At 36.8% G+C, this 23,072-nt stretch overlaps 1 protein-coding gene and 1 long non-coding RNA gene across 4 annotated transcripts in view; one reads left to right on the top strand and one right to left on the bottom strand.

The window, feature by feature from the left end:
- The window catches only part of Kdm7a (lysine demethylase 7A), a 101,829-nt gene extending 84,617 nt beyond the window's left edge, over positions 1 to 17,212 (top strand). For all 3 annotated transcript variants that reach the window (XM_038318527.1, XM_038318525.1, XM_038318528.2), the window contains 11 exons: positions 4,108 to 4,199; positions 6,974 to 7,063; positions 8,475 to 8,684; positions 10,386 to 10,498; positions 10,687 to 10,838; positions 11,944 to 12,041; positions 12,508 to 12,656; positions 12,789 to 12,997; positions 14,303 to 14,388; positions 15,307 to 15,580; positions 16,287 to 17,212. In XM_038318527.1, coding sequence (XP_038174455.1) covers positions 4,108 to 4,199; positions 6,974 to 7,063; positions 8,475 to 8,684; positions 10,386 to 10,498; positions 10,687 to 10,838; positions 11,944 to 12,041; positions 12,508 to 12,656; positions 12,789 to 12,997; positions 14,303 to 14,388; positions 15,307 to 15,580; positions 16,287 to 16,381 — 1,568 coding nt within the window. In that variant the 3' untranslated portion in view covers positions 16,382 to 17,212. The remainder of the gene's footprint in view (positions 1 to 4,107; positions 4,200 to 6,973; positions 7,064 to 8,474; positions 8,685 to 10,385; positions 10,499 to 10,686; positions 10,839 to 11,943; positions 12,042 to 12,507; positions 12,657 to 12,788; positions 12,998 to 14,302; positions 14,389 to 15,306; positions 15,581 to 16,286) is intronic.
- LOC119806666 overlaps positions 10,119 to 23,072 on the bottom strand; it is a 30,703-nt gene continuing 17,749 nt past the window's right edge. Inside the window, exon 4 of the long non-coding RNA XR_005284253.1 lies at positions 10,119 to 10,437. This is a non-coding gene — a long non-coding RNA (uncharacterized LOC119806666). The remainder of the gene's footprint in view (positions 10,438 to 23,072) is intronic.

The following is a 23,072-nucleotide window of genomic DNA, read 5'->3' as shown; positions in this document are numbered from 1 at the left end:
TTTAATTCACTTGTTAGCATACAATCCCAATTGAAGAAAAACATTTTTAGCTTGGCCTGGAGGCACAGACGTATAATTCCACTCAGCTATTTGAGAGTCTATGACAGGAGGATTATAAGTTCAAGACCTGACTGGGAAACTTGATGAGACTTTGTCTCAAAGTAAGAGGCCTGGAGATAATATAGCCCCTTGATAAGCAGGCATGAGGCCCTAGACTCAATTCCTACTTCCACACGAAAAAAAAAAGGTTTTAAAAAACCCAGTTGTATTTATACTTGGAAATATTTTTTACATGGTACAATTTGAAAATTTTGTATTTTGACTTAATGTTTGACCAGTCAAGTTGGAGATTAAATGGAACTTTATCCATAATTTTCTGCTTTTCATTCTCTGTGCTAGTAAGAATATAATTTGTTTTGTTTTTCTAATTAGTTTGCAAATGGTGATACTCTTTACATATTTTTTTTAATTTTATGTGTATGAGTGTTTGTCTCTGTATGTTTGGGCACCGTGTGCACCTGGTAAGAGAAGGGGACATGAGATTGCTCAGAACTTACAGGAGTTACAGGTAGTTATGGCCACTATCTTAGGGTTTCTACTGCTGTGAAGAGACATCATGACCACCAGCAACTCTTATGAGGACAGCAAACATTAAATTGGGGCTGGCTTACAGTTTAGAGATTTAGTCCATTATTGTTACGGTGGGAAGCATGAAGGCATACAGGCAGACATGGGGCTGGAAAGGTAGCTGAGAGTTCTGGATCTATAGGTAGTAGAAAGAGAGAGACCCTGAGCCTGGCTTGCTTCTGAAACCTTAAAGTCCACCCCCAATGACACACTTCCTCCAACAAGGCCACACCTCCTAATAGTATCACTCCCTATCAGCAGCCTATGGGAGTCACTTACATTCACACCACCACAGCCTCCATGTGGGTAATAGGAAATGAACCTGGGTCCTCTGCAACAACAGCAAGTGCTATTAAACTGTTTTACCATCTCTAGTCCCAAATAATAATATTGTTACAGTTAACTCTTAGATAGATGTACAGTGGTCTAAAATCTAGACATTTATTTCTTTATATATTTAACAGTTATGTAAGAAGAAAAGTTGGAATGAAAAAAGTAACAAACTAAAGGTAATTTGTAGTATAGTGTATGTGTACACACACGCGCGCATGCAGTAAAACTCTGGGGTCATTTCCTTCCAAAGTTAAGAAAAAAGGGGGGCCAGCAGGATGGCTCAGTGTTTCAGTGCTTGCTGTAAGCTTGACCACCTAAACTTGAACACTGGAACCACATAGGAGTTGAAAGGAGGGAACCAATTCTGCGTTTGTCCTCTCAGCTTGCACACATACAAAATGATGAAAAAGAATGAAACCATTATAAAGACACCTCCTTACTTCAAACGGAAAGGTGAGAACAGTGAGTCCTTGTGTCAGGAGAGATGCTGTGGCAGTTTTAGGAGTATGTGTATAATAGGTTAGGGCCCCTCAGATAAGGAAGACCATACAGGAACAACCTGTGCTCTAGAAATGAGTCTTTAGTGTGAATCTCTGACTCTATTATTATTCTTGGCTGAAGGGATGGCTGTGGATTGTACCCATTTCTCAGTGACCAGGTTGTTGTTGTTGATTTTTCCCTTGAACATAGTCTCCAAGTTCAAGTCTAGAACAGCAGGAACATGTATTATACGCTTGTAAAAGTAGCTGTAAGTGTCTTTGTTTTAGAAATAAAGTTTAATTCCTGAACTTTCCAGTTAAGAAATCTAAAGTTCTACATTTGGTTGGTAGTTCTTTTTCTTGCCTCTTTTCTCTTACTCTGACTCAGGGACATAAAGTTTGTATCATGAAGCTAGATGAAGCTCTACTAATTCATACTCATTCTGTCTGTTTCTGTCTTCCCCCATCCCCACACATCCTTTCTACTCAGAAGCCTAGAAGCCTTTTAGAACAAAATAGAAGTTTATCTGAAATTTGAAATATTGTTGCTCATTAAATTGTAGCACCAATTTACTCTTAGAAATAACTAGTATTTTGTCACATCATGTAAAAAAAACGGTTCAGAAATACTGAGGTCTATGACATTCATTATTGAGTTTTTTTTTTCTTTCCCTTTTCTTACTTTTTTAGACAGGGTGAGTCTGACCCAGAACTCACTATGTAGACTAGGCTGGCTCAAACTCAAGAGATTAGCTTGATTCTGCCTTCCCAGTGCTGGAATTAAAAGCATGTATCACCACACCTGGTCACCACTGAGTTTGCTGAAGAATGATCATGGAGCGTCTTGAGTCTTGTCTTCTTTAATGTCTTTTGAAGTTTTGTAAACTTTGCACTTACATATCTTGATAGATTTATTCCTAGGTACTTTGCATTTTAGTGCTTTTATAAATATAGCATACTATTTTATAATAGTCCCATGGTGGAGTCATGTAAAATTGTTTTCATATTTCAGTATGGTCAAATACTGGCAATGGCAACTCCACATGGCTCAGCCTAATAGTAGTGGTAGGGACAAACCCAGGACCTTCTGTACGAGGCAAATGTTCCACCACTAAGCTACACTCTCAGTCCTGAAACAGGATTTTTTTGTTTGTTTGTTTTGATTTTTGATGCAGGATTTCTCTATGTCACTGTAACTGTCCTAGAATTAGCTCTATAAACCAGACTGTCCTTAAATTCAGAGAGATCTGTCTGACTCTGTCTCCCAAGTGCTGGAATTAAAGGCATGCACCACCACTGTCCAGCTAAACAGGCGTTTTTCAAAACATCAGTTAAGTTATTTTTGTTTAACTTGAGTAGCAATTACCTGAGTAACAGCCTTCTTTAAGCTAGGTACACACATGTGTATGTGTATATATATATATATATATATATATATATATATATATATATATATATGTTGGCCATCATCATGGGCATTCATCCAAGCAGGTCTTGGTACCACCCCTACAGTATAATTAAGTTCCATCTGCCTCCTCTTCTGTAGTTAACTACTGTCTTCACTTCTGCAATAATCCTTTTCTTTAGTTTCATCACCCATGTTTTGAATGGCAGTAATATTTTCTATTTGTAAATTTCATATAATTTCAAACTGATACTATCCTATGGCCTTTAAAATTATGTTTTATCTACTTATTTTGGTGTGGAAAGGGTGTGGGTCTGTCGTATATGTGTGTCTTTATGTCTAAATGTGTGTATATGCACGCATGTGTCTTCAGAAGCCAGAAAAGGGCATCAGATCCCTTGGTGCTGGAGTTAAGAGGTAGTTCTGAGTCATCTGATGTGGTACTGAGAACTGAACCCCAGTCCTGGAAGAGTAACAAGTGCGCTTAACTGCTAGGCTATCTCTCTGGCCCCAACAATTTTTAAAAAATCTTTTAGTTTATATGTTTCTTAATGCCTGTAATTTAAAATTTCTAATCATTTGTTATCTGTTGTTGTTATCTATGGTGTTGATTTCTAGCTTAATTGCGCTTTTGAGCATCTAAGTGATTAAGATCATTGGATATTTGTTGAGGCCTCGTTATTGTCCCTGCAGTGCAGATGATTTTTGTAAGTGTAATGAGTATGTCTGAAAAATGTGCATTTTGCAATTTCTAGGTGCAGTATCCTGCTTATGAATATTGAACCAGATTTTATATTGCTTGAGTTGAATTATCTGTCTACCTATTTTTTCAGTCCACTCTGTTTACTATTTATGTTAGAAATATCCCACTATAATTGTGAAATTGCTTATTGTATTTTGTTGTTTTTTCTTTTTTTATATATTTCAGGCTTGAAATTTTAAATGTTTTCCTAGTGAATTGAGTTTTTGAACGTGTTGAAATGATGCTTTATTAATGATGACATATTACTACAGCTATCTCAACTTTCTTTTCAAAACTTAACATCATTTTCATACTGTTTTATTTTAAACTTTTCTGTATTTTTATTTGTTTAAAAAAACATTTAGTGTCATTATATTTAATGTAGTTCAATTTCTTTTTCTTTCTTGCCTTTTGAATTGATTATTTCCTGTCCTGTTTTGGGTGCTGTTAAGTTTGATACTCGAAATATCCTTTTATAAACTTTAGGACATTTCCTTCCCTCCCTTACTTCATCCCAACAGAACTGAAAGAAGATGGGTTCCAGCCTCAGACCTACTTAGTGCAGGGAGTGAAGGCGCTGCACACCGCCCTCAAAGCGTGGGTGAGAAAAGAAGTAAGTGTTTGTGCTGTGCTGGGGGTTGTTGTTTGTTTGTTTGTTTATTTGGGTTTTTGTGGCAAGTCATGAAAATGGTCCTTTTATTGTGTGGGCAGCCTTCACATGCTAGTTGTAAAAGGAATGAAATTGTATTTCATATACAGTTTGTACTCTGACATACTATATACAGATGTACTGATTCTGGTTAGAGAATCAAGAGCTTTGGCTTTATTTTTGAAAAAGCAAAATGCAAGTGTATTTGACACTAAGAAACAAGCAGGGTGATCTAGAGTAACAGCAAGCCATGTTCAGCTCTTAGCATGTCAAGCAGTCAAGCACTGTGCTTTGTCTTTACATGTGTGACCTCGTTTAGTCTTTAGAGTTGCGTGTGGGGTCTGGGTGCTGCGGTGTCCCCATTTAAGTAATTTTCCCAAGAGAACTTGGAGACGGACATTTCCTGTCCTGACCACCCAGTCCCAAATAACTGACTCAGGGGCTGAATATGAATCATAAATGTTTGGCTGATAGCTCAGGCTAACTAACTAACTCTTATATTTAAAATTAACCCATATTTCTATCTGTGCTTTGCCACGTGACTCATGGTTAGGGTTATCATAATTTGTTACCTCATTTTTACATGTCCTGCTTGCTCAATGGCTAGCTGGTGTCTCTCCTGACTGCCCTCCTTCTTCCCATCTTTCTCAGTTTGACCTTCCTGCCTAACTTCCTGCCCAATTACTGACCTGTCAGCTTTTTATTAGCTGACATATTCATATCCATAGTGTAGAAAAGGATTGTTGCACAGTAAGAACTGGTGGGGCTAGGATAAAAAGTCCCACTCTTTGCCACTGGTAGGTTTATAAAAAAATGAAAGAAAGGAATAGTTTTCAGTTATCCCAGGCTTTTTCTGAGAGTTCATCCAAATCTGCATTTGGAGTTAAAAGTAAAAAGTATTTACTTTTACTTCCCTTCTGCTTCTGTAGCACGTTCTTATGTACTTAGACTTAAAACTAATGTGCATAATGTATGCATGTTTTCTTCACTAAGCTTTTGAACTCTTATTTCAACTCCATGGAGCTTCACACATGATCTTAAATAATATGATTGATAAATATATGTGCTGATGATTTCCAGATTTGCTTGCTATCCATTTAAAATAAAATTCTTGCTATTAAGGGAAATGAGGAGAGCCAACGAGAAACTTACTGTCTAGAAAGCACCTTCTGTGTAAGCCTGAGAACAGGGAACCAATGTAAAGGTCAAAGGAAACTCCACAAAGTTCACATGCCCCCCCTTCTCTCTTTCTCTCGCTCTCCAGTAATAATAATAATAATAATAATACAAATTTTTAAAAGGAAATACTGGGAAACAGTAAGTACTAGCCTATACTCCAGGAAATTTCACTTTAGGATTTTAATTTAGGATTAGTGCTACAAATCCATTAGGGCAATGTGCTATAGAAATATAAAGGAAAGTTAAAAACATGCCTTCCACTGTCAGATTTTATCATGTGTGTGAGGAGGAAAAGCATAAGCAAGTTAACAGCTGTGTAACATGATGAAATGTAAACTGTAGAAATTGTGTGCCTTTGTCTCCTGGTAGAGGCTTTGGATGGGTGCTTCAGATGTGTGTTAGCATTGCCTTGAGAACGTTTTAAAAATAAAGTCCCTGCATCTTGCTTGGGAGTTTGGTTTTAATAGCCCTAGATTAGAATTCATCCTAAAAACATCATACATGATTTCTGTGCATAGTTAGTTTTATTACAAGTATTATTAGGCATTGTAAATAAAGTGTATTTCAAAACATTTCTACATTTTTAGTAATTTTGTTCAAAGATAAAAGAGGCAGTTCAGTATACTGGTTAAAATTTTGGGTTCTGGAGTCAGATATTCAGAATCAAATCCTATCTCTGTTGGTAGTCAGCTGTGTCATTGTGAATCTATTACATAATGTCAGTGTTTCAGTTCCCTCAGCTGTAGTATGGCAATACTCATCCATAACCTGTAAAAGGCTGAGCATCTCCAGTCTGAAATCTGAAGTGCCCCCAAATCTAAAATGTATCTAATCCCAAGTTTCTCAGATGAGGGATATCCAGCTTGAAGTATCCATGTCACCCTGATAATGAGGGTGAGTTCGTGCTTACCAAGTGCACTTAACAGTATCAGAATACAGAATTAACACTATTGCACGTTATTGTTGCTAACAAGTTTCTGCAAGTTATACTAAAAACAATTCAGTAATAAAGCAAAAATGAAACTAGTTTGTGTCCAAAAATCAAATGTCCTTAGATACGGAGAGAAATAATTTGTAAATAGACATACAAATAATGGTACTAGTTTTTAGTTAGTAGATATACTCACTTACTAATTTATTTCTTGTTCCTGTTAATGGTATTTTTTTATTTGCTTTTGACTATTAAACTTTTAACTCAAATTTATTCAAAGTATACTTTCCATGAAAAACAAGGATTACTTAATGTCAATGTTCCCTACAAAAATCCTTACGCATTTTGAATTAAATGTTAGGCTTAATTTCTTTATTAATAGTTGTACTTAGGATCACAGTGGGATTTGAGGTGTAGAATGCATTATAAAATAAGATTCACTGTGAGACAAATAAGAGGATTTTATTTGATATGTGGATTTTCTTAGGTATCAATCCACCAAGTACATAAACTCTTGAGAATGGCTTAACATCAACAAGTCTTTAAAATGTAGAGAACTTTATGAAATAAGTTGGGCTTTAAATTTCAATTGACTTTGGTTTTCCTATCTTTATTACTCCAAATACAGCTTGTATCTGAACATGCCTTTGAAATTCCAGACAATGTTAGACCTGGACATCTTATTAAGGAACTTTCTAAAGTAATTCGAGCAATAGAGGTAAGAAGTTATCATTAAATATGTCTGCTTGCTATCTGCCTTGAGAAGCAAATGGATCTGCCACCTTGCTGTAAATATTGAAAGCACTTTCACACTGGTGAAGGAATATAGTGAGCTGAGTTAGCTTTACAGATTATAGGCTTCTAATGTCTTACAGAAAAATATAAAGTTGCATAATAAAATAGCAAAGGAATAGTTCCAGTTACTGTAAATTCCTTAAGTTCCTCCAAAAATTAAAGCAAAAGTCACATTATGATGTTTAGATCTATTTAGTTTTAATTACCTAGAGATGAATGTAAGTGAAGTAGTTATAGGAAGGGATAAAGCAGTAAGGGGAGCGAGGTTGGTTTGGAAAGAATATCAGGGACTCCCTTGACCAAAAATACTGGAGCAACTTGAGAAGTCAGTGCCTTTGATAAAAGCCCATATATGAGGCGAAATGTTTTCATTTTTAAGAGCTGATGTCAGTATTGAAAAACGGGGGTTTTCATTAAAATAGTTCTTCTGGAAACTAACTTGCTTGTTTAGTGTTTAGTTTGAAATAAGAGGAAATTTACCGGTGGAATGGAGGCCACCTGGTAGATAATCATTAGGTAATTTACATTTACACTTATTAAATTACATAAATCCTAATCTTACATTAGGACTGTAGAAAGGGAAGAGGAGCTGGAGACATGATTCAGCAGTAACAGGCTAGGTGCACAACCAGGATGTCAAGAATGGAAAGTAGTATACATCTAAGAAATATCAATCATGTCTTTTTGTTCTTGGTACTGGAAACTGAACCCAGGGCCTTGTGCTTGTTAGGCAAGTTCCCTCTACTACTGAACTAAATCTCTAAACCTCTAAGGAAGATCACTATGCTGGGTTTACTGTCAATGGATAGACTATTTCATGTATTTTCAGATGTAGCAAAAATTTATTAAAGAGTGATAGTAATGACATGTAAATGAGTTTTCTATCAAAAGTTTTATCAAATATATATACAATATATGACCTATTATCTGTGACATATATGTGCATATATGTGTTTCATGCACAGTAAAACCAAATTGATAGTTTAGTAACAGAAGTATCATTTCTGAAAATGTCAACTCCGATTTAATATTACAAATTTAAGATGAAAGTTTGGTGTGGTGGTACATGCTTGTAATCCTAGCACTTGAGAAGCTGAATCAGCTCCCCTTACCCCAAATCTTCTTCAGATAAAATAAGGAAATGCATTGCTCACAAAGTATATGGAGGAGAAGGGAATAAAGAGCTCGGGAAAGCTGAGGACTTGATTTAACTTTGTCTTAAATGATTGAATAGGATGTGTTTGTTTTTTAAAGTATTTTTATGGTTAATTGTTTAGTTAGGTATATGTATAGAAGCCTTACCATAAAACATACTCTGAATTTGATTTTTATAGGAAGAAAATGGCAAACCAATTAAATCTCAGGGAATTCCTACTGTGTGTCCAGTTTCACGGCCTTCAAATGAAGCATCTTCACCATATCATTCCCGGCGAAAGATGAGGAAACTTCGAGATCATCATGTCCGAACTCCTTCTAACCTAGACATCCTTGAGCTCCATACAAGGGAAGTCCTCAGAAGATTAGAGATGTGTCCGTGGGAGGAGGCAAGTATATATCAGGATTCAAAAAGTGTTTGGGTAGTACATACAGCAATTCAGCTAGTTTTTGCTGTGGATTTATAGAGACTAATATTTGTCTGTGAGGGGCCATGAATCTCATTTTTCTAGTCAGTGATGTGGTGTTAAGATACCTAGAGTTCATTCATTTGCTAATATGTTCATTATTCAATAAATAAAATTAAAAAGTATCCAAATATCATATTTTTCTGGTTTCTGAAAAAGTTTGTTTCAGAGCAAACAAACTTGAGTCCCTACCCATGTAGGTTTTATCAAAATTTAAGTTGGAAGACAGAGACATAGATTAAAATATTTAAAGCTGGGCATGATGGCACATTCCTATAATTCTAGCATTTGGGAGTCTGAGGCAAGGGGATTACTGCAAGTTAAGGCTAGCCTGAGCTACGCAGTGAAACCCTTTCTCAAACAAACTGCAGCAACAAAATACATGTTTCTAATGCTAAGTATTTTGAGGGGACCCAGAACAATAGGGTAGCAAGGAAGTAGAGGCTGGCTACTTTGCTTAGTGCCTTACAGGTGTTGATGTTTGAATTTATACTTAACTAACAAAAGTCAAATGAAGGCCTGGCAGTGGTGGCGCAAGCCTTTAATCCCAGTACTCAAGTTCAAGGCCAGCCTGGTCTACAAGAGCTAGTTCCAGGTCAGGCTCCAAAGCTACAGAGAAACCTTGTCTCAAAAAAAGAAATCAAATGAAAACACAGCTTTGAATTAGTATTGCCAGGCACTACAGTAAGTTGGACAAACACAGAAAGCCTGTCCTTGAGCCAATAGAACCAGTTCAACTATCAAAATTGGCGTGGGGGTCACAAGAAAGGGGGTAGAAGGGGAGAGGGGAGCAGAGAAAAATGTATAGTGCAATAAAAAAAAACAAAGAATAAATCTATTTAAGTTGAAGTCCTGGTGTACTGGACAGAATCAGGAAGAGTATGTGGTATAGTGGCACCTCAATAAATCATGCTACTGAGTTTGTGATAAAATCTGCATCATCCTTAATTTTACATCTTAAGTAAAGGATTGACATGAGTAATATAAAGTAAGATAGAGCTATTGCTGATTTAAAATACTAAAAGAAGTTACATTGTCATTATTTTATGTGTTCTTATATTTGATACTATTATGCTGTTTTGAGGTACTGAACCTACTTAACCCATAGTTATTTTGAAAAGCTTATATTAAGTTCTATTAATAAGGAGAAGATCTCAAAGAGGATCTTTTATATGTTAAAAAGAAAACAGCTCCTATCATGTCTTTTAATAAAGTGATGGCTCTTGTGCCTTGTGGAAGTAGACAGTCTTGGGAAGGAATGAGGTCCAGGTTAGGGTGAGTGAGACAACCCCACAGCTGGACTCATCAAGGAGGGTGATACTTGCCTAAGGCCATATGATTCCAGTGAGAAAGGCCTGTGTTTGGATTTACTTTATGCAGATTTTACATCGTACATTAGAAAATGATTTTATTGCTAATGGCTCTGCTGAAAGATAAGCAATTTGTATGTGTTGGAACGAGGAACTCTAGATTCTGGGTCATTGAGATCTCTCCAAGTCTAGACAGCTGCCCATCCCTCTACACGGCAAGACCATGGAAGGAGGAGCAGTATGCAGTCTTTTTTCAGTTGATCAGGACTTTCTGAAGGTGGAGAGTAAATCAGTTCTTCTTTGTACTTTTAAGGACATACTGAATGGAAAATTCAACAAACATCTCCAGCCATCTTCTACAGTACCTGAATGGAGAGCAAAAGAGAATGATCTACGATTACTGCTTACAAATGGAAGAATAATTAAGTATGTAAAGTATATCAAAACTACCAGATTAATTTTTAGTGAATCTCACTTAATCACTCTACATTATTGGACAGCCAATTGTATTAGGTGAAAGGGTCTCAATTCTCTACTGTGTCTGAATGAATGGAGGGGAAGGGAACACAGAGCCTTATGCTATTTCTGATGCAATTTTTCCTTCTATGGTACAGAGATGAGAGACAGCTGTTTGCAGATCGGAGTCTTTATACAGCTGATAGTGAAAATGAAGAAGACAAGAAACCAACAAAGAAGGCAAACATAAAAACAGAGAGCTCAGGAAGAGAGGGGGCAGAAAGTGAAGGATCTCCAAAACCACTAAACAGTATGTTTTTCATTCTTCCACCTATGTGGTAATGGGCAACTCACTGGTGTTTGAATTGTTGTAGGATTGAAAACATTTGCATTTATAACACTGCTGGAAAATCTAAAGTATTTTTAAATAGGTCATCGATCATCAAAGTGCTGAATATGAATGCCAAAATAAGGTGTGGTAGCCAGGGGCAGATTACCAGTGAAGGATTATGTGATGGTCAGCAAGACCCAGATAGCTTCCCTGTCTTTAAAAAGCTCATGTACTTTATGGCTTCTACTCCCCAAAGTGAGTTTCAAGTTTAACTTCATTTCACATATGGCTTTTGCTAATATGTCTTTGGTTCTCATAATCAAGAGACATGTGGTTGGGTGATCTGCAGCTAGTGGGAATCCAAGTAGTGTGGTGCTATTTGATGGACTGTTGACAGGCAGCTCCTACTGGTATGATAACTGGTTGTCATCAAGTGAAGTGATAATAGGAATATCAGACACTGTAGTAATATCATCTTCTCCTTGAAGTTTTTCTTTGAGTAAATCTTAATTCCTGGACAGTTTTCAAGAACAGCATATACCTTTTCATTTAAAAAGTAATTAAAAACAGTATTTTTTGACGAGTAAGTGTTCTGCATAATGAGTACTATTGGATTCATTTTGAATATCTGTTTCCACTAGTTCCAGTAAGTCTGGTCCTCTGTGGTTGGTAACTGTCTTGTTCACATGCCAGGGCAAGACAGTGTGTCACTGAGAACTGACGGGACAGTGGCTGTGCAGCTGTGCCTGTGGAAGAGAACGGCCCAGTGTGAATGCAGTGAGCTTTGAGAGCTGCCTTTTTGTTCTCTAAAGAGAACAAAATCAAGGGAAAGTCAGAAGCAGCTTATAGTTCATTTTAGTTTTAAAGATTTGTTTTGTTTTTCCTGGAAAGAAATATCACAGATATTCTAAGGATACACTTAGTCAGTGTATGTCTTGTCAGTTATAGAGGAAAGAAAAGCAGTGAGAAAGGGGAGACGGAAAGACATCGTGAACCTGGGTAGACTTGAGAGATCATCTACTCTCCTTGCCCCAAAGTTTGAATGACTGGTTCTTGTCCTTTCTTTTCTTTACAAATTCTTCAGGAATTTTTACAAGTGTGAAATCAGAACTCAGGAATAGAACATCAGAATATTCTGATGTTTCTGATTCAGAAGACTCTGGACCTGATTGCACTGCACTGGTATGCTCAGAACCCCAAGCTTCCTGCGTCATTTGGTGGGATGATGAACACCCATGTAGAAGAAGGTTGATAATAGATTTCCCAAAGCTTATCTCTGGGCTCTGCAGCACAGTCTCCCGTGGTGTTACTGTGTGTATACACCATCATGTGCCCGGTCACATTCATAAGCAATTTTTGTTAGGTTCTGGTAAGGGTGGAGGCAGAGATTCATCTGCTTACACAGAGCTCTTATGTGGTTTATGTTCTCACAGGTTATATTTTATTGTACCTTAAAATGTGTAACTGTGTTTTGTATTCCGTTAGTAGGTTACTGTAGTTACTACAAAGTTTTAGGTTTTGATGTGAAACAAAAAAATAATTTTATAATTCATATTCTAACTTCTAAACAGATAAATTTCAATTAGTTTGTACAGTCTTGGTCAATTTCTTTTTAGCTTTGTTTCCATTTAATGATTTATTATTTCAGAAAATTAATTTTGCCACTGAAGATTCTGAAAGTTCAGGTGATGAAAAGAAACATGAAATAACATCAAACTTTAAGGAGGAATCCAATGTAGTGAGGAACCTCCTTCAAAAGGGCCAGAAGCCATCTAGAAATGAAATTCCATTTAAAAGGTAGGCTTGTGGGTGGTAGTAGTTGTTTTGTATTGTGATGTAAATGCTGTGAAAACACCTTTAGTTTTATGTTTTACTGAATATTTAATCACAAGAAATACACTGTTATGTTTTGGACCACCTGCTCCTTAGGGAATGTCCTACCTCGACGAGCACAGAGGAAGAAGCTATTCAGGGCATGCTGTCTATGGCAGGGTTGCACTACTCCACGTGTTTACAGAGGCAGATACAAAGCACAGACTGCAGCGGTGAGAAGAACTCTCTCCAGGATCCCAGCAGCTGCCACACCGGTAACCCTGAGCTTAGTCAGCTGTATCGCTGTGATAAACCAGTAGAATTTGGTAAGAAACACAAATATCAGTTTATAAAAAGTAATATATGACTCCCAGTTTAATAGTGCTGTGATCCTAGTTGAGGTTAGAGATTATATGAATAAGGGCTGTTTACCATTAAGAAATGCTTTTTTATATAGTCATGTAAGATGCAAGCATAAGCACTCAAAACGTGGGTCAGCAAGGTGCCTCAGTGGGCTTGCTGCCAATCCCCAGATGACCTGAGTCTGATCCTTAGGACCCACATAATCGAAAGAAAGAAACAATTCCTACAAGTTGTTGCCTGACTGACCTCCACACAATAATTAATTAAAATGTAATTCAAATGTTAAAACTCGAAATGTAAATGACATGGGACTGAGAATTGTGTCCACAGGCGTACTTCTGTCGTCTTGCAAAGATAGTCTTGTTTTCTTGTCCCCAACTGTAAGAGCTCCCAGAGTGGAAATATTCTGATTGGTCTGCAGAGTCAGTCCATTTTCCTTTTGGGGAGGAGAAATAAGTTTTGCATAATTTCTTTCTGGCTGAGACTGCTTTCTCAAACTCTTTGAAAAGGAAGTAACAGAAACAGCATGTCAGTAATGCCACCTAGTGTTTCTCCCCTGTGCTTTCAGAGAGAAAAATATTATTTCCCCAAAATCTTAGGATTGAGAAAAGGACATGTAGCAATTGTGTTTAGTCCCAAATAAATAGGGTCATCTATGTACCAGGACCTTGACCTCCATTTTACATGAAAAGGAAATATGATTTGATAAGATTTAATTTTACACACTTCACACAGGTATTATTCAAATCTGTTGGAATTTGAACCCAGGATCACTTGATCCCCAAATCTTTGCATAGTGTATAAGAGCAAACTGAACTTTGGAATGCTTTAATAGCTTGTCTAAAGTTGCATTGGTATTTGGAAGAACTCAAATTTAAATCTGTGTTTGCCTGCCATTTTCTGCTCCGTTTTGCCTTCCTATAATCTGTTTGGTCCCTTAATGCAGGGAAATATATACCTTTGTCCTGATGGAAAATGTCATTTTAGAGATGTGTATTGCATTTGGTTTGCATCACATCAACAATATATGGCCATAGTGCCGTAGGTCTTCTAGCATCTAGCACAAAGCCTGTCATAGCAAGTTTGGTTGAGAGTTGCTAACTGTGGGATTTTTGTTTGTTTTAAGGAGTCTAGTAAAAGAAAAGGTATGTGAATAAATAGTTAATATATAAATGAAATGTCAGCATACATTTGCTTTCAGTTGTGAGTACTGGGTTAGTTTTAAGATAAGTTTGTGCAAAGATAACTTAATCCAAACTACTTTCTAGGATACCATGACAAGACTGCAGATCAAGATTTGAGGACTTCTTCCTGGACTAAACAGTTTGATAGGACTTCCAGATTTAATCCTCAGGTATATTTCAAATGGAAATATAAAGAAGAGATTTAGGATGTTCAATATTGTTTTTGCTTTCTGCTTAAAACTTCATGTGTCTATTCGGTTCCTTTCTCTTTTGATGTCACTCATGACCTCAGTTAATTTCAAGACTTAAGGAAATCCTTACAAATTGACCTAATTATTGTAAGAGACTCAGAGTACTTCTAGTTAAAAGAAAAATCAGGCTTAGGTCTGGATATTGGAATTTTTCTAGGAAACAAAGATAGTAGAGATGAACTTATACTAGCTGTATTTGAAAAGAGGTACTAATGGGAGCCAGCAAGAAGGTTCAGCTGCTAGAGGTGCCTGCTACAAGGCCTAAGGACTTGGGTACTCCTGGGCCCACATGGTGGAAAGATAGCACACTGCATGAGAACCATGATGAGCAGAGAAACTGGGTTCACTGCTTCTGTTTCAGTTTCCTCCCGAGTCTCTGGATAGAAGGCAGCACTTCTCTTGTTTGATCTTGACCCAGTGAAATTCAAAACTCAAGTAATAAGTAAGAACTAATCTTCCAAACTTTTAAGTCTCTTATGGACTGAACTGACCATCATGAAGGGTAGGTACTGTTAAGCACTGATTAAGAGCACTTGCCACTAAGACTGATGGCCTCAGCTTGATACCTGGTACCCACATGATGGAAGGAGAGAAACAATTCCCACAAGTTGTCCTCTGGCCCCCACATAAGCATCCTGATGTATGGACAGGCATTGCACACGCGTGCACACACACACACACACTCTTTTTATCTATGAAACATAATATAGAAGGAAAAAACCAAAATTGAGTAGTTCATTTCCTCATCTTTGTTGATTTTGGTAATGCAAAGAGCAAAATACCTCATTTATCTGAATCTTGAAAAATGTAACTACTTTCCTTTCTCTTCTTCTTTAGGACTTAAGTAGAAGCCAGAAATACATCAAAAAGGAAAGCTCTTCAGAAATCAGTCAGAAGGCACAAAGCAGGCATTGTGTGGACAGCAGTAACTCAAGCATTCAAAATGGAAAGTACATGCTGAATCCCAGCTTGGTTTCAGGGCCATGCCAAATAGCTAATGGCAGTCTAAGTCCAGAAAGGCCTATTGGTGAAACTTCTTTTTCAGTGCCCCTTCACCCCACCAAGAGACCTGCATCAAACCCACCACCTATCAGCAACCAGGCAACAAAAGGTAACTTTTATACATTAGCAGGTTAGGTATCTTTGTGACTTGTATAAAGGTGAAAGGGCCGTTTGACCCCCAAAGGGGTTGTGACCCAAGGGTTGAGAATTGCTGCTGTATACTCATCATCTCTTCCATTATGACCAGTAGCATAATAGCAGTGGGCTTGAGGTACTATAGTAACAATGAGAGGACACTTAAGCCAGTCTTAGGGGACAGCAGTGGCATTCTGAGGCTCAGGAGGAAGTAGGGCCTTAAAAAGAATGAATTTACTAGGCTGAGTTAAGAGACAAGTGACAGAAGAAATAGCAATGAAAACAGAGAGAGCATGACCTGAGGCACAGAAGAGCAGTGGTTCCTGGGGAGTGCATTAAGTTACAGTGTACTTTGTTGCTGAAGCCTAGTTTAGGAGGACAATGCCTTTCTATTTTGCGTGATGTGTGGAAGGTTTTGTTTGTTTTTTGATTTTTTTGCGAGATAGGGTTTCTTTGAACTCATAGAGATCCACTTGCCTCTGCCTCCCAAGTGCTGGGATTAAAAGTATGCACCACCACCACCCAGCATGGAAAGATTTTTAAGATACGAAGTCCAGAGATGTGACTACTTTTGGAACACCCAACAAACTTCTATGAAGCTCTCCCTTTTTAAGTCTTCCAGGTGTTATATGCCAAATATACTTTTTGTGAGTATTAACAGTGTTGCTGGTGTTTTATAGGTAAACGTCCAAAAAAAGGAATGGCAACAGCCAAACAACGTCTTGGGAAAATCCTTAAATTGAACAGAAATGGCCATGCACGTTTCTTTGTGTGACAGAGCTGCTCTTGCAGTCACTCTTCTTTCTGGAGGCCAGTCTTGGGATGTGGAAGCCTGGCGTTTCCACCGTCCACCGTCCCCTGCCTGGAGCAGCTTGTGTGTACAGTAAGAATACTGCCTGAAGAACAGAATGGACCTGATGCTGCATCTTCACTGTGCCACACCCACTCAGCAATAACCCTTTGGACCTGGTTGGGAGAGGAAGAAGGAGGGTAGAACCTTAAAAAGAGGCCTTGAACTGGAAAGGGGTCTCTTGTCAGGGCTTGAATTTAAGTTTGTTGTTGGTAGTGTCTTGATTTATTTTCAGTAGTAGGATAAAGAATTATCAATAATTTATTTAACAGATTTTTTTAAAAGTTAACAGCTTTTAAATTCTTTCTTTTTTAAAGCTATTTATTTGGAAGATTTCTGGAGAAATATCTCACTAATTTAGATTTAAGAATGTGAAGGTTTTTAAATTATTTTTGATAGTGTGTGTGTTACGTGTGGGAAGAGCCACAGTAACAGTAGCTAGTCTGGACTCTTAAATTTGATATTCAGGTTAAAGTCTTAAACAGGGATTTGATGCATTAATTATTTTAAATTAAGATGTATATGAAATCATTTTATTTTATATATTTCATGTGTTTTTTATAAGCTATTAGCTTCGCTTTTGCTAACATCCAAGGTGCATACTGTTATCCAGGTTGATTGATTCCCTTACGTCCCCCACCTTCCCACTGCACCCTCTCCCCCAACATATTGAGATGACCCAAGACTCTTCTCTTTGCAGGGAAACACCTTCATAGCCAATGTTTAAGAACCACATAAAAGAGTCCTCATTTCTCATTTCTTTTGACATTGTGGTTTTCTTCTACATGTAAAGAAACAGGCTTGTTTCATTTTCATTTCTCCTGATGATATCTGGGTCCCAAAGAGAACAGCTTTAATATCTTTTTCCTATGGGGAAAGTATAAGTTTGGTTAAAATGTCATGTTCGTAGTTTTTCCAAAAACCTTTATAATTACAGAGGGCCTTCTTCATACTGCTGATGTTGGAAGAGCCAACATCTACCACAGGTTATATCTTCCCATGCTTTTATTAACTACACATAATTTTTTAGAAATACAGTTTGATTTAGGATGTTCAAATCTGCATAAAAGCCGTAATACAATAAGATTATACTATATTAAGTTGTATAGAAGCAAGCATGTTGGAATGGGGAGTGTGCGTGCGTGTGTGCGTGCATGTGTGTGTGTATGTGTGTGTTTTACTTTTTAATTTTCTGAAGAATTATTTCAATACAGACTTGGAGAAAAATGGGTGCTTTTTTGCAGTTTCTTCCATCTGTCTTGGCTAGTAGCATATGGAGGTTTAAGTGTCTGGTTGAATTTTAGTTAAAATAATTATTTATCTCTTTTATGTACAACTTTTACTAAATGCAAGTTTTCAGTTGCTTGTAATAGTTTTTAGTCTCCCTAATTTCCCTCATGGCATAAAAATAATACTGGGGGTCTGATAGTATCATATTTTACAAATTCCTATAAAGACAATATAGGCAGATAATGTGAGATTTATTTTTATGGAGAAGTATGGCTGTATAATGGATTTGTCTTTTTCACTCAGCAAGGTAGCTAGACTTTTCCTTCTGCACTAAGCATTAAGTTGTAAGGAAAGAATTATGTACCATTATCTTTCATAGTTGCATTCAAAACATATATTTCCAAAGAGAAATATTTCTTACTCTGTCTTTTACAATATTTCATGGGATAAAGAAGTTATGAATTGATCTTTTTGTTCCAGATTGTCTGGACAAAAGTTTCGCTCTTATTTTGGGTGTCAGGAAGAAGGATTTTTATGAAATTGTTAGTATCTGTAGTAGCCTCCTCAACCCCTGCCTGCACTATGCCATAACTAGTAGAGAGAAGAAGGCAGTCCATCTGGAGGTTGTATCTCAAGATACCAAACTCTGGATTGACTGGTCCCTCGCCTTCTTACAATATATCACTGTAATGTCTTTGTTTTCTGTTTTATTGTTAGGGCACACATCTTTTTCCAGTTATAATGGGTTGGAATTTTTTTTACAACTTTTAAGTATTTTAACTATTTTTTGATCATAAAAATTAAAACAATTTATTTTTATGAATTAAAATTGTGGCCAGTATCCACCCTGTGTCTTTAGGCTAATAAAACACTAATTTTGAGTTGCCAGTATTTCAAATTTTTAAATAACAGTACTGTGAATTCATTTTTGATCATTTAAAACCCATAATAAAGAATCCATATATCTTTTTCTGAGTTGAAAAATTTCAGCCACACAGCCAGTGACTTTTCTAGTGAAACCTCTTGTATAGTTCCCCAACTGTGATGTGTCCTTCTATCTCATAGAAATGCTGGACCTTGAGGTGTGATTACTGCTGGGATCTGGGCTCTGGAGTAATAGGTAGTCTCATCTATAAGCAGTACACCACAGCTTAAGTAAGAAGGCAGCAGTGATAGCGTTTAGTTACTTATAAGCTAAGTGTGTAAAATTGAGAACTAATGATCTAACATGTGCAGCTTTAATAGCAGTAGTGATCCTGTTTTAATTCAACTAAGTGACCCTTAACCTGGAATCTACTGTACTGTAAATCACAATATTATATAATATTATGCTCTCCAATACTGGTAAATAATTAAGAATACAAAACTGGCAGCTTAGTAGTTCAGGATCTTTGGAATACATTGAAATTCATAAATACAGTTCATTTTTGAAGCACATAAAATTGAACAATCTACTGAAACCACAAATTCAGAGGAAATAAGTTCATCTATATGGCTAGTCAAATAATTAGCTTAATACTTAAATACTAGTTGAATACTATTCTGTGTTACTAATCCTAGTTAATTCCTTTTTAATGTATTTTACTGTATTTATTCAAATGAGACCAGTAGGTATTTATGAGACATCTGCTGTGTGCCCAGACCTAGTTAGCCTGTAGAGGAATCAGCTTCAGTCTCTGTCTGCCTGTAACGGTGTCTTCTCCAGGGTGTTACAGCAGTTCTCACTTCTAAGCAGACTTAAGCAGAAGATGACCCATTCTTTGTAAGGAGAACAGAGCAAAACAGTTTAACTTCATTTGTTTCAGCTGAGATGTTCCACTGTAGAAGTGGAAGTTTTTTTTTTTTTTTTTAAATGGTCTCTGTTCTTTAACATTTAAGAAAAATTCTACAAGTTAGTCATTTCTGTTGGTAATATAAGGGTATGGTATAGCTTGGAAGGAATCAAAAGACCTGCATTTTGGTCTGTATTCTGCCCTTTATGTCAACTGAGCAACCCTGAATTTTATTTCTAAGTCCTAGTTTTCTTATTTGTAAGTTTGGATAAAAATGCTTAATGATACTCAGTGAAGACCAACTTTCTTCAGCTATTATGTCAGTGAATTAATAAGTTACAACTGATGACGAGTACATCTTTAGAGAAATCTGTAAGTGAAAGCTGCTTCTATTCATTATATTTACTTGATATCTAATATATGCCCAGAGCATGCTACCTAAAAACCTGAAAAAATTTCTAACAAGGTGCTGAATTAGAATCAGATTTTACGCTTGAAGTAAGAGCTTTCATCAAAGTCAGTGATGATTACCTAGCACAACAGAAAAGCTAGCTTTAGGTTTTTTTCAAAGAGGAATTAGTACGGTACTGTTCTCCAGGATTTGGCAAACCCTTCAGGTACAAATGATTAAAAGAGGTGATGAATTTAAAATGAGTTAGCTACCCATGGACTAGGGAAAACATAAGGTGACTAGGAAAAAGAACTCTGCCAAGACAACTCTGGGTTAGGTACTAATAGCCTAGAGAGAGAAGTTAAGGGAGTAGTGTAGAAAGGTGGCTCAGCTGTTGGCTTGCTTCAGAAGATGCTCTGCAATGGTGAGAGACTTCCTGAGAGCTGGTAGGAATCATGGTATGGCCTAGTATACTGCTGTTAGGAAGAAGGATCATAGCAAGTGTGCATTTTCAGTTTTCACATGGAGAAATAAGAAATGCAAATCTGTCTCTCAAAAACTCGTTTCCCATTATGTATTAAACTAATTGCTTCCTATGTAAGAGAGAAGGTCTTGCCTTTCATATGTAAAAGGCCCTGGGTTTTATCCCTAGCACCACAAAAAGAACAAGAGGAGCTACAGCCTTCAGACTGTTACTGGTACCCTAGACTTTTATTTAATGCAATCTCAAAAAAATTAAGCATCGTATCTTTTGTCTAGGGAAAGCTAGTCATTAAGGGTGACCAATATAACTTAGATAGGATAGAGATTTGCCTAAGGACACACAGTGGCTTTGGGATTTCTGATACTTTTTCTTTACACAGACCCTGTTTTGTTTTTTTTTTGGTTGTTTTGTAGATGCTGTCCATATATGTTCTTGGAGCTAGACAGAAAAAATAATTAGTATACTCCCTAAATTGCTGTTCAGCATAATTAACCTTCATTCTGTAGCCTTACTACCAATACCCTTCCCTTATTTGCTTTCATGCCATAAGTGAAATAAATATTCGATACCCTTTATATAAACATTTTTAAAAGATTTTTAAAAAGCAAATATGTATTTCCAAAGCAACTGGCATATATTCACCACCACGGTTTTATTCTTCTGTAGTAAGTCTTCTCTCTTTACTGGGGAGAAGCAAACAACATTCACTGGAGAAGGAAGCCCTTAGGTTCCCCCGTCACCCTTGGTGCCCTTCTAGTTTCTTAAGGCTTTGTCTTAACTGTGACATTACACTTTTTGTTTAAAACCTTTTAAAGATGTATCCAATGATTCTTCACACAAATTTACCTGCTCTGCACTATTCATTAATGAAACCCTGGCTACCACGTAGCCCTTGACCTCCAAGTAGTTTACCTATGCAAGATACTCTAGATTCACTTTTTTTCATTACAGAAAGCAGTCATAAGTATAACTTAATCAGAATAGTTTGTCTTCAATAGTATTTTTTGTTTCTATTCACAGTAATCAGCTATTTTCCCTCCATATTTTTTACCAAAACAATTATCATAAGTGCTAGAAAATGTACTATTTTGCAGGAATAAAATAACCAAGAAATATGCTTATATTTCTTTGGTGGATTTTGTTTGATAAGAAATGCCAACATTAACTGTAGAGTTGATTCCTTGCCTATAATAATTTTTTCCCTCTTAAGATTCATAAGTAACATTTTCACAAAGCATGCATATACTTAAACAATATAGTCAGGGACCTGAGGTGTAACTTGTTAAGTGAACCCCAAGGTTATTTTATCTTGCAAAAGAATCCTAAACCAAACTAAGGGCCTTACAGTTTATGGTTAGACTGAATCAAATGCTGTAACCTCAGTTTTTCCACAAACAGCTCTTGACTGCACAGGTGAGTCATGCAGTTGTTAAGTATGACATAGCACTGATAGGAAATGCATGTGCATCTTTGCAGACTGTATTTCCTCTGGGAAAGACTTTTCTACTTTTAATATAATTAAGCCATAACAGTTTCACGCTGTGGAAAGGATGAAAAAGTTCATTTAAGAGATTATATAGTATGAACTTTCACATTTATGGTGAAACATCTAACTTTACCAGTGTTTCAGCAAGTTTCTTTTGGGGTATTGGAGGGTGGCAGTGGGGAGGGGGTAGTATTGGTTTTAGGGGTTTTAACTCTGTGAAATTTGAAAACAGGACAATTGTTGGCTATGGTACTTACTAGTTTTGTAGTAATGTTTTGCTAGCCTGACTTTCCTTATTGGTTTTTATGTCCATGGTCCCTGGTGACTGTTACTCTTCTTGTTTGGGCTGTGTGCAGAGTAGTGTCTCATTTGTGTGTAGGCAGTCAGTGTGTGCGCGTGTCCTTGGACTACGGAAACATGCGTGACAATGGAATGGGGTGTGGCTGGGAGTGGGATGCCGAAGCTTTAAGAGCATTTGTTTTTATTCAGAACAGTATTTCCCATCTTTTGCCTGCAGGCAGGGAAAGTGTACAGTATTTATTTTGTTTCTGTTTCACTCTGAATTTGTAAGTCTTTAAGTAGCTTATATTATTATAGGGGAAGACAAGTGACTTGCTTAAAGTTGTACTTAGAATTCTTACTTCCTAATTTGTGTATTTTTAAATATTGAAATTAAAATTGTATTACTTTTGTTTTGATTTTTTTAGCACTCAGTGTATTTTTTGCTCATTTTGTTTAAAAGTATAAATGTTGAAAGTTGTATAAAATGTGTCTCTGAAAGAAAAAATCTGAATTCTATATCCAATTCTGACTTTCTGTTCCTTTTTCTGAATCTCAAGTACTAGAATGTGGAAAACTGTTATGTTCTTACTATTTCTGAGGATCTAAATGTGGAAACTAATGTCTTAACAGAGGTATTGCTGGGGAAGAGTGAAGACTCTTGAGTGGTTGTTAAGATGAGACAGCAGAGTGGAGACAGATGTGAGTGGGAAGCATGGTTCATAAAAACTCAGACAGAAATTGGGGTTCAACCTGAAGGTCAGAAAAGCAGCAGCCAGACACTGGCTCTTACCTCTACCTCAGTCTAAAATGGCGATCCTGCCTCCAGGAATCTCAGAATGAGATTGTGTTGGGAGCTGTCTTGTCCCTTTTTTATAATTCTTTGTAGTTCTGGTTTTAAGGATGTGCACCACTACTGCCTGCTTTCTATGGCAAACTAGGATTAAAGGTGTGTGTCATTGCAGCCTGGTCTG

Source organism: Arvicola amphibius, chromosome 2 (genome assembly GCF_903992535.2).
Source record: "Arvicola amphibius chromosome 2, mArvAmp1.2, whole genome shotgun sequence".
Classification (NCBI taxonomy): domain Eukaryota; kingdom Metazoa; phylum Chordata; class Mammalia; order Rodentia; family Cricetidae; genus Arvicola; species Arvicola amphibius.
This window is presented reverse-complemented; position numbering and strand designations above follow the sequence as displayed.